This window comes from Mizuhopecten yessoensis, unplaced genomic scaffold, assembly GCF_002113885.1.
Source record: "Mizuhopecten yessoensis strain PY_sf001 unplaced genomic scaffold, ASM211388v2 scaffold8813, whole genome shotgun sequence".
In the NCBI taxonomy this organism is placed as follows: domain Eukaryota; kingdom Metazoa; phylum Mollusca; class Bivalvia; order Pectinida; family Pectinidae; genus Mizuhopecten; species Mizuhopecten yessoensis.
The window spans coordinates 48662-60889 of record NW_018407734.1 but is presented as its reverse complement, the minus strand read 5'-3'; the positions used below and the strand labels follow the sequence as shown (position 1 = coordinate 60889).

The window sequence follows — 12228 nt, the reverse complement described above, 5'->3', positions numbered from 1 at the left end:
CAACCGTAGTTAGAACAAATTATCGATAAAACAAGTCAAAATGAATGAACAAAGGAAAAAGTAACCTAGCGACCATCAAATCAACTCAAAGCGAATTAGTCAAGGAGCGTCTTTTGCATTAACCACGATATACGTCATGTAAATGTATGACAAATCTGACTAATATCACGTTCACAAAACCGGAACTGCCGTGGTGATATGAAAGCACAAGAACACTGATGAACACAATCAAAGACGTCACACTTCATTTAAGTCAAAGGAACACATTTCCTGGTGAGTAGCCGGTGGCGACCATAAAACTTGTCAATATTCTTTGTCAAACTACATCTCTGGAAACCTTACGGTATCAGTTTGACCGTCCGTGTTATATAACGGAATCAAGGTAGGTTTTCACATGCCGATGGTGATTCGGTATCAGAGCTTGCTCCAAATATCATGGTTTCCATGAGAAATGTCGACTGCTGACAGACAGTCATACTGAACAGGGTTTCCACAGATATAGGATGATGAAGACTATGCTTTGTGGTCGCAATCGTGATCGTTATGGCAAATGTGTTATTCCTTTTGTTGTTTGAAGGTCAATATTGTTTATGCTCATTAGCGTGATTTGTTTCATTGTTTATATCTCGAATTATGCTTTGATGCAAACGACGCTTACCCTTTCTGGAAACTTGGTCGTACTCTTACTGTGGTTTTTCAATGGTCGTCATGATAATGCTTTTAATTGTTTTGTCTGATTAAGTTTGAGTATGTTGCCCTAACCATCAGACTTTATCTATACTTACCGTTGTTGAGCAGTAATTCACGCACCCTCTGTTACCCTGTATCTGCAGATAGTCTACCGGATAGCTCCTTGGATTGGCACAGGATGTAGGATTCATACGTGACTTTTTAAATCCCTCTAGCAGTTCATCTTCCGTAAATACGCACACAGCACTAGGAGTATTTTTAGTTACATCAGCAGTTGATGAGAAAAGTGCAACTAGCACCTCACTACTCCCATGCTGAATTACGAATCCATCCTGGACATATGGAAACCCAGAACACTCAATCGGCATGTCTTCATAGCTGTTGGCACCAGATGTGCCGAAGGCCATTGCACACATTTTGGCAACTTTGGACACAGTTCTACGTGTAGTTCGGTCCATTATTCTTAAAAGAGAATATATAGAGTCTGACATATAAAACATGTCTTTTATAACAAATCCATACTTTTGTTCTGCATGATTGTTCACAGTTTTGATACTAAATGTAGTTTGTACACCTGTGCTAGTTTCATATGGTTCCAGTAAATTGTTTTCTTGTAGTTGTCCTCCATAAATGATATCTCTCACTTGTGTGTAGATGTTTTCAAGTTTTTCTGTCGTTTTAACATACGATTTCCCCACAAAGAGAAGCGATTCCGTACCAACCTTTGCTATTACACTTTCAGTAGAACCTGTCTCATCTGCACTAACAGCAAGATAGGAAATGCTTGTTATGTTTACAATAGAAATATCCCTTAAATTTCTACCAACACATCTCCCAAGATACAGGGTACCACACGTTACAAGGATACCACCTGGTTCATACACCTGTAACAGCTGAGTGAAGTCGTCGTACAGCTGAATGTTACATCCACTTCTCTCACTGTCCACGTCCACTTTTGTACATTCCTTAGAATCTCTCCGTGGGCCTGTTTCCACCACTCCTACCTGTGTTAAGTCCTCGTCCAGGTGATAGATAAAGTTTTTACCACCAATATATATGTTCCTGCCTGAAGAGTCTACAGCTATTTTTCGAAATTCTGGGAGTCTTTCCGTCAATGGTCTAAACTCCTTAGCGTCACTAGCAAAACCATTATGATGTTTTATAGCTAGCCCAAACAGAATAACCGAGAGTGATAAAACATTCATATTATTTTCGTGGTTGGATATCAATGTCAGTGTAACTCATTCCACGTGATAGTCTATAGAAGCCGTTGTCTTGTACACTTAATATATGTCTAAATATACACCAGGCTCATCTGTTCCTTCGGAATATTTCTTCTATCCCTGGAGAACGACCCAGCCACAGCAACAAATCATATATAAAGCAACGCTAGTCAAATAAAACAAATTTGTAATAAACCACACCTCTTATTTTGTTTTCAGTAAAGATTTTTTTTTTCATTTTTCAGGAAGACATATTCTAAAATCTTGCAAACCTAAGAAAAGTAGTGTGATTTTATATCCTTAACAGAATGTGATCCTTGTGTAAACGTGTCCCAACTCTCAAAAGAAATTTTTAAGGTATAGGTGTCAAAAATTAACATAACATTTACAAAGTGTTTCAAATGGTTCTTTCATATCATGCTTAATCATTGGTAGCGTCATTTCATTTTGTACATATATAACAGTTGCCAAATATGATGTTATCTTGTATTCAGTTGTTTGGGATTTAAAGAAAATTGTATCACTAAAGAAATATATACAAACAATTACACTATTTAAAACGCAATAGAACTTAAGCAAAGAAGCACACTTTCATCGTGTTTAACAGAACTACACGGAAATATTCACATACTTTTCCATTATTGACAAAATACAGTCACTAATTCCACGAGGTTTTATCTTTTGAGTAATTATTAACACATTTTTGAAAATCTGACCTCGCTAACGCTTCATAGAACTATAAGAGAGCTTATTGTGAAGATCACAACGTTCACTGTATTGTTACACTGTAAATACGTGTGTGCCCTAACTTCGATTTCACACAACATTTTAAATGTTTGTTCTTAACTTAAACTTCCTGTTTATGAAAGCAGTGCATATACACCTGAATAACGCCCACTGGCTCGACCCTGAAGAATATAAACTTACCACATATTTGTTCAAACTTCTGCACCTTACTGACAATTATCTATACGTACACTGTATACGAAAGATCACTTTCTGGAATAAAATATGCTGGACCAAGACTCTACCAAACTATTCCGTGGACTGTCCTACACTATTATATCTGTCTTTATTTAGCTTGCCTACATTGTAGTGCAGTCACATACACAAACAGTGGTATCGTATAACCTGTTTGGTTCAAGGTGACATTTCAAATTGTTGAAGCGAGACATGACAGAGATCTGACGAAATGTACTTCCTGGATGGTGTGTCATATTACTTGTGGGGCTTCACCCGTTTAATGTTCGCCCTTCACGTGTAACATTCTACATTATATAGCAATTATTTTTAACTTTCTCTGCATCAAACTCACAAGTGAGCTCAGAGCTCAAACAGCACGTGTCTGCAAGATCAGCATATTACGTTTAAGAGAGTGTATCGAAAACGGGGTTCCCATTTTTTTAATTTATGACAGTATTTAATCTCCGTTGTAAAATTTCGGTAACTCACAACACTCCTTATTTCAAATGAAAACAGTTAACACTTATGTCTGCGCGTACATTCTAAAAAATTATCCTTTACATGATTAGCAGTAGATTTTATCATGAGTGACCTTGTGTTGTATATATATGTACTATTTGATTGGTTTTGTATTTTATATATAGGTGTTATTGGAATAGAATTGTATACTATATAGGTGTTATATGATCGTGACTGGCCCTGTATTTTAAATAAAGATGTACAGAGTTATGTGAGTTACAAGGTATTTTATAGATACATGATATTTTAGTGGATCAGAACTGTCAATATTGGTGATATTCCAGGGTCACTTTTGTATTTAAAGGTGTTGCATCAGTGGTTCTCTGTTTTAATTTAGGTTGATATGAGTGTCAGTTCATTATATTGTTCACCCGTTTATTTTAGTGAAACATGTCAGTATCGTACGAGCTGTTTTTTGGATTCCATAAATATTCAGCCTTTTGTATTACGTCTTACCCGACTTCCTGAACAGATGAATATCAGAATACTCATGACAATATCTACCTGTGTAACAGGAGCGCGACGGGCCCAGTTTGTTGAAGAGAAACTACACCCGGCTCCTTACACCGACCACTACCCAGGTATGATTGGCGTATTTGTTCTGTCAATGATGGAGGTAAAACCCAACTCAGAATGACAACGTCAATTACAGTAGATATAAGATATTAACAACAATCAAATAGTGATATAGACCTGTGCACATATGAAACACTTAACTTCTATCTTTTGAAACGACCCCACTTTACATGCCTAGCTGTTTCGAAATGATACATCTTATAATCCAATCCCATTTCTTTCTACCTCACTCCCAAAGTAAACATGTTAAATCCCTAACATGACCTATGGCAGTCGTACCAGTATCTCAATTTAGACTTTATACATAACCTAACAACAGACCCGTCGAAACAAAGCACACACACAGACGGGGACAGAAAAGTATGACATTTTAGACAGGTACAACGACAACACTCAGCACAAGACTAGAAAACGTGGACACAACACAACAATAGGACATATGACTCTAGTACACTAAGGCATATTTCCTTCAACATAAACTGTGCACTTCCTTTCCCCTAGCTGTAACCATAATACACGAACTGCATACCCACTAACAACCCCCCCCCCCTCACCCACACCCACACACATACACCTGCTTCACCTACATATTGACGATTGGTAACAATACGACTAACGCATATACCCTTTTAAACAACTAATACAATATCGTTTATGAAAACATTGCAAATATATTACACATTCAAATACAAACAAATGTTTATGACATGTGTAGTCTAGTGTTATACTTTATGCTACGGGCACATGTGTTGGTTATATAAAGTGTATGTGGGCGTGTTCGTAGTTGTTTGTGTACTTGACCCCACTGCACGAACATTTCACTTGCCGCTATTTTAAGGTCCCGGGGCCTAGGCCGAGGATATGCATTTTTTAACTGAAGTCGTGCAATAGACGTCAGTACCGTACATGTATACTAATGTACTACACAAAGCATTGAAGCTGCGTACTACGTGTATATAAGTTTGGACACAGCCGTTCCCGGTATGTATATTACTGATTACGGATTACTATATTTGTATGTTAAACATAACGCTGTCGTTCCGTTCCGTTTATATATTCCGATGAGAGTTGTTTGAATGTATTCATGTTTTACATTTTAGGTATTGCAGGTTTTTATTTGTCGACGTGTCAGTGGATAAACGAAAGATCACAAAATCCTGGAGTTCGGGTTGATGACCATCCCAAGACCCAGGGCTAAACATGTTATCTATGGTGAGTGTAAATATTACCCGAAAAAAAAAACATCTTCCGTTTAACATGAAAACATCACGCTGACGGAATACGGTAATAACTGCATTATGAATGAGAAGGGAGCGTTACGTCGCTATCGAGATGTTGTAACGACAAACACTTAAGATCATGGAAGTTTAAATGTTAGTATTGGCTCATTTACTCCAATATGGAGAGTGAATGTCCTCATGAACTCGATGCACCCTGAAGGACAAACCCCATCGGATTTGGAACGCAGACGAAACTGGGAAGTAGTTCGAGAATGTCCTTAGTGATGTATGTACCAAAACGGAAACAAGGGTCTTGCAAAGTAGGACATGTAATTCCTGACAAAATGTCTCAATTGTGGCTTGCATCAATACTTGTGGAAAAGCGATGCCTCCATTATGTTGCTAAAGGAAAAAATGTGTATAGTTTTTTAATACTGCGGATGCCCCTGAAAGTAATTTATGGACATATCAAAATAAAGCTTGGATGTGCGATATTCTTAGGGAGATAATGTTTAACAAGATCATTCGCTAACAATGTAGCCCTGGAACTCGCACAGTTCACATGCTATTCTATCGCTGTAAGAAAAAGCAGAAGAGGAAAACATCGACAATATGGCATTAGCTCCCAATCGTACACATATATTACAACCACTTGATAGAATCGTATTCGGTTCATTCAGCAAAGCGTTCAATCATTGCTCGGAGTTTATGCCTGCAAATCCAAACCATGGCCTCGAATTTTTAATTGAGCATGGTCGGAAGCAATGACGACCGCCCATATAACAAAATGCTTTCAAATTGTGGTTTGTATCCAGTGGATTGTTCCCTCACCCTAAAAACATTTTTTCTTCCGTCGTAAGTGTTAGACACGCCACTATTTTCTGTCTCTGATCACGATTATCATGTTCCTCTCTACTCTGACACGTTGTTGGATATACTTGACACTAATAATAACGGGATTTTTCCCCCAGTAATTCGAAATGCTCGCTACTCATGTAACCCTTGTCACAACGGCATCACCGGAAGTGTAATCATCAACGATGTCTTCTAGTTCATCAGAAACTCCATCACCAGTACTAGTGAGTGAAACAATGCAAGTGAAATTTCTCGGGCTTTGAAAGGAAGAACCTCTGGACAAGTGTAGATTATTCTGTTTTACCGGCCTGTGAATATACTGTGTTCATTTGATGTACCATACAAACAATAGCCCTTATAGGTACATGTTTTGGTGTAAGCCGAATTCTTGTGTCGGAGTCACATAGAATAGTATTATGTTACAAAGTCACATATAGAATAGCATTATGTTACAAAGTCACATATATAATAGCATTATGTAACAAAGTCACATATATAATAGTATTATATTACGAAGTCACATATAAAATAGCATTATGTTACAAAGTCACATATAGAAAAGTATTATGTTACAAAGTCACATATAAAATAATATTATGTTACAAAGTCACATATAGAATAGCATTATGTTACAAAGTCACATATATAATAGTATTATGTTACAAAGTCACATATAAAATAGCATTATGTTACAAAGTCACATATAGAAAAGTATTATGTTACAAAGTCACATATCAAATAATATTATGTTACAAAGTCACATATGAAATAGCATTATGTTACAAAGTCACATATATAATAGCATTATGTTACAAAATCACACATGTATAGAATAGTGTTATGTTACAAAGTCACATATAAAATAGTGTTATGTTACAAAGTCACATATAGAATAGTGTTATGTTACAAAGTCACATATAGAATAGTATTATGTTACAAAGTCACATATGAAATAGCATTATGTTACAAAGTCACATATATAATAGTATTATGTTACAAAGTCGCATATAGAATAGTGTTATGTTACAAAGCCACATATAGAATAGTATTATGTTACAAAGTCACATAGAATAGCATTATGTTACAAAGTCGCATATAAAATAGCATTATGTTACAAAGTCACATATAAAAGAGTGTTATGTTACAAAGTCACATATAGAATAGCCTTATGTTACAAAGTCACATATATAATAGCATTATGTTACAAAATCACACATGTATAGAATAGTGTTATGTTACAAAGTCACATATAGAATAGCATTATGTTACAAAGTCACATATAGAATAGCATTACGTCTGTCAATCATAGCGATAAATACAACTCTGGTGTCACATAAACATACACTGACACAACACATCCTTTTTGGTCTTGTGTTAAGTTAAATGTATTAGTCATGCTAATGAAAATATTGGTTGTCCACAGTCACGCTTTCAAAGCAATACACATGTGCTTGCGAATTCAAAGTAACAGTACTGTTTGTATATTTCAATGAAGTGTATTTGTTGTGGGATCGAAATTTCAAGTTTCGATATCCCAAGCAACTGCTGGGTCCGGAAATGATGCTATTTGTGGTTGTAGTATTATGTGGTAAGATATGGTATCCCTGTTAATGGCATTTGCAAATAGCAACTGTTCCTGTACAGGAACAGAGCGGAAGGGAAAATCTAAATCTGTCGTACACGTTATACCACGACATTGAAACATGTTTAAACTACTTTTGCATGACAAAAAAGCCGTCGCGAGTTATCGATTATCTACAAGCAATGAAATCATAAAAGAAAAACTGCTTGCAAATAATCTAAAAGAAGAAAAAAAAGAAATGAGACACCAACAGCGAAATCAGAATAAAAAGTCAAAGGAACAGGAGAAAACGACCAAGAAACGCTGTATGGCTAATCATCCACATTATTTTAACGAGGTACTGGTCTCTATAACCGATTATAAAAAACCAGTTAAGTATGGCTAGTCATCCATATTATTTTAACGAGGTTCTGGTCTCTATAACCGATTATAAAAATCAGTTAAGTATGGCTAATCATCCACAGAATTGTAACGAGGTTCTGGTCTCTATAACCGATTATGAAAATCAGTTAAGTATGGCTAATCATCCATATTATTTTAACGAGGTTCTGGTCTCTATAGCCGATTATAATACCTGTTTCTCATGTTTTATTCTTATTTTTGTCATTCGTCAAATTTAAAAAGATACATTAAATGTGTATAACGAACGACCACCAAGGTAGAGAACTTATATAGGCCTTAAGCCTGTCGTCCAGTCATTGTACCAGTCGTTCATTGTCAATAATATTTACTTGAATTAACACTATATTAGCGACACTGTATTGTTTACAATCTGTATTTTAAATAGAATATGTCACAAGGTTCCCTTTATCTTACATTGTAGATTTATCATACGACGATCACAAAAAAACCCTCACCTTCACTCGAATTATCAATCTAACATGAAGGAAAACACATGACAGATTATTTTTATCATATGACTATTAACCGTTCTCTAAATAATGTAATTGAAGAAAATTTCATTAAAATGGATTGAAATGGGGACTATAATTATAACTGTTGTTGCCCGTGGAAACAAAGGTGCGGCGATTCCTGTCCACGGGACCAGTTGCAGCACGGACGGTTCATTTTACAAGCATTGTTCGTCTGGCTATCACTGTTGTGGAAGACGGTACAGCAGGTACTGTTGTATAGACGATGGCTTCTACTACGGGAGCATGTAAGTACCATATAATTGTGTTGTCATTATAAGTACACGTACAGTAACTGTCACAGCGACACATTCGAGTATGTTAAGGCGATCTCAAGTAATAAACAATATGATAAAAAAGCTACCATAGCACGTTTAACGTCTGTATTACCCACAGTGTTAGCATGGGGATTACCGTCCCCGTAATAGACAGGTCAGGTTGTAGACAAGCGTGACTGTTGTGACCATGCACAGTGCTGCGATAGTGGTGTCGATGACGACGCATTCGTAACATATCCCATAAGCGGAACTCTTGTTCATATATAATTTTATATTATAAGAAATATTTCAAATATGTGATATGATAAACCCTTCAGGCTTGCAAAACGAACGATGCAGAACTACCGTTATGTTAAGGGTTTCTATATAATACTATCATGTAACAAATAGTCCATGCTTGGTTTGGTATTGTAGGGATGGCGGCACCGTCGCAGGTACGGTGGTCGGGTGTATAGTGGGTATGGGCTTGTTCATAGCCATGGTCGTATGTCTGTGTGCTGCATGTAACAAGAGTGGAACAAGAGGTGCACGGATTACAACTCGGCACAACCCACGGTGGCTATAGTGAATACAAGCAACATGGAAGGTATAACCTTATCACGTGTCACGATTGTTTTCTCCTACCCGTCACTAGTCACGTACTTTGTAGCATTCGGAACCCACTCCTACTTCGATACGTGCATGGTATCTTCTACATTAATCGCAGTCTGGCAATGTTGGTTTGTATCCCCGTCACGTGACTGTTTGATTACGATACATCAAATAGCTTTAGTCAGAATGCATGTCGTCTTTCTAAATTTATTATTTATACCGAAAACTTGTTTCTATGGTCGGTCACTAGATTCATTAACATTCCACTTCATGTTAAACGTGTTTATGCAATGTATACTGTTAGGTATAGCAATCGTAATAACTGTATACGTTACTGATGATCTATTTTCTATAACAATTATATAATGATGTAGTTTTATTTTACATTTTAGACGTTATAATAGATAGTTTTGTACTCACTATATTTGAGTTAGCAATGCCTCTATTATGTTCCTTCTTTCAGGGTACATGTCGTCTAGCTTCCAAACCAACTCAGGAGCAGCATATCCCCAACAAGGATCTGCCCAAACTTCGACTACCTTGGCGTTCTCTGGTCAATTTGTACAGCCTCCACCTTATTCTGTCAAATAGAGGTACAACTGTACATGAAACAGGATAGCGCTGAAACGTCAATGTGTGATATACAAACAGAACTATTATTTATATTTTAGAAGATAATTTTCCATTCTGTGATTTAATGCACAGGCATATCCTAACTGATCAAATGTTTTCAGCTGTTCTGTCTCTGCGTTTTCAGTGAAACAGTAATGTGTCATTACAACGTCTTTGTATAGCATTACTATTAAAGTGTTATTGTCCGAATGCATAATGTATTTTTTGGTGTTTTCACTTACATGTACACAGGGTAGATGCATTTCTCGTCGTTCTATAGAAATAGCATACACATGTTCCATACTAGTGCCTACATTAATAACCACAAATATTCAATACCAAACATTCTATATACACAATATATATCCAGCACACATGCAGGCATACACACATGAGGAGATATTAGCCAGGTGACATAGAACTTGTCCTTAGCGCCCGATAATGCAGCTCCTACAAATTCCTCGAAATTAATGTAATTAATGTATTATTTAATATATTGATTAATATTAATTGTATTAATTGTGCATCTATGTACTGTAAAGCGCGTTAAGTGGTCATATTCTAGCTAGATAGGGCGCTAAATCAAATAGTGTACATGTATATTCATTTATTTATTATTTAATACAGTAGCCCATATCTGGTTTAATGTCCGATACACATGTGAACTTTCCACTTTCCGAAACACTGAACTATGGGTACAGTTGTGGGACCGCACAACGCACCAAAAATAGCGTGTGTATAAATATATAAATAGATGTCACCGTTAGTCTGTCAAGAATGGATCTAGCTCCCAGGTAACAGAACAGGTAAATAACACTTTTATGATTGACTGGATTATCACTTGGCATGTGCCTTACAAAGAGAGCTGATATGTGATACCGTATGACCGTTAGGAAAACCTTCGGTATTTGTTATTTGCATTCGTTTGGGTCTATATCATCCCTTCCCCTGGATTTTCACACCTTGACGAGTTACGTAAACGCACCGGGTTGGTTTAAACTACGGTCCATGTACAGGTACAAAGTGGCTATGTTTACCTGTATACGTGACCGTGTCAATAAATGTTATTTGGGTCGTTCAAAAAACACCGAAAACATCCTTTCTGATTTAACAAAACATACATAGAACGATCAGCTGATATATGTAGCTAGAATATAGAAATATACCTAAGAAGCAAGTTTATGTGTTTAAACACGAGGACGCGTTTATTGTTAAGCCATTTCTCAATTTACACCGACCAGGATTGTCATCGCACAACGTTTCTCCAATGTCCGCACAAATGTGCGCAAGCAATAATCGTCCAGATTACAATCGTTCGCCAATCGTGCATACATCGTGCACACTCCGTGCGCACACCGCGCGCGCATCGTGTAACGTTGTGCATTCCCATAACTGTACCATAGTATCAGATCATAGTGGATCAAAATTACCAACATATACAAGGTGTGCTATTGTTGCATTCAAAGGTAAACGGAAAATTCCCCTTATACCTTTAACATTGCAAAAACACAAATTGCATGTTTTGTGTTCTATTTGACGCGTATCCCTTTCTACAGAAAGAAGAATAGCAAGGTAACACACGAATAAGTGAAACTCTGGAAATCGATGAGTCAAACACAACTATGCATGACCTCTCCACACTGTATTATATCAATCACCCAGGTCAAAATACCTGCGTTGCCAACTCAGCTTTTAGTTTGCTTGTTTATCTCAATTCAGACATGCACATACATATGTTTTAGAATCACGATACGAAACATTTAACCAAACTCCGGTATGGCGTCCTCTGGTTGTGTTCCAGTTTTGTTATGTCTACTACCTGGAGTCTTACGTAAGTAAACATATTGTAAAGTTTGACAACATAATTGTTTAATTCACATACGATGTACAAAGAACGTGACACATGGTGACAACAAACAGATGTTTTAAAAATATATCCAATAAACGTAACACACAGTGAGAATAGTCTTATTTATATCAAATGTACAAAGACTGTTGTGTGCGTTATAAACAAATATATTTACAGCTGATCAACAGCGAAATTTGCAAAGTAAGTAGTTTGTAAACAGTTAAAGAGTCGTACCGTGAGTAGTTTTTCTGTGTGAGATAAATATGTCTGTCTTTGAATAATGTCCATAAATGCGCCTTTTGGTTTCGTAATATCACGTTGCTGAATCTTCTTTGAGTAAGTATGCTTACTTGAATTTG

At 36.6% G+C, this 12228-nt stretch overlaps 1 protein-coding gene and 2 long non-coding RNA genes across 7 annotated transcripts in view; 2 read left to right on the top strand and 1 right to left on the bottom strand.

The window, feature by feature from the left end:
* LOC110456648 (plexin-B2-like) overlaps positions 1 to 3005 on the bottom strand; it is a 50120-nt gene extending 47115 nt beyond the window's left edge. For 2 of the 3 annotated variants that reach the window (XM_021507500.1, XM_021507502.1), the window contains exons 1-2: positions 2841 to 3005; positions 786 to 2079 (exon numbers count right to left, since the gene is read on the bottom strand). In XM_021507500.1, coding sequence (XP_021363175.1) covers positions 786 to 1895 — 1110 coding nt within the window. In that variant the 5' untranslated portion in view covers positions 1896 to 2079; positions 2841 to 3005. The remainder of the gene's footprint in view (positions 1 to 785; positions 2080 to 2840) is intronic. The other variant, XM_021507501.1, reaches the window with a different exon arrangement.
* On the top strand, positions 118 to 10223 carry LOC110456649. 3 transcript variants are annotated; one of them, XR_002463607.1, is made up of 5 exons: positions 118 to 273; positions 5072 to 5183; positions 8649 to 8787; positions 9232 to 9403; positions 9872 to 10223. It is a non-coding gene; the product is annotated as an uncharacterized LOC110456649 (long non-coding RNA). The 3 variants fall into 3 exon arrangements; XR_002463608.1 differs by lacking the exon at positions 118 to 273 and adding an exon at positions 3899 to 3976; XR_002463606.1 differs by lacking the exon at positions 118 to 273 and adding an exon at positions 4773 to 4952.
* A 546-nt stretch (positions 10224 to 10769) lies between these two features.
* LOC110456652 overlaps positions 10770 to 12228 on the top strand; it is an 8002-nt gene continuing 6543 nt past the window's right edge. Inside the window, exons 1-2 of the long non-coding RNA XR_002463609.1 lie at positions 10770 to 10826; positions 11763 to 11851. This is a non-coding gene — a long non-coding RNA (uncharacterized LOC110456652). The remainder of the gene's footprint in view (positions 10827 to 11762; positions 11852 to 12228) is intronic.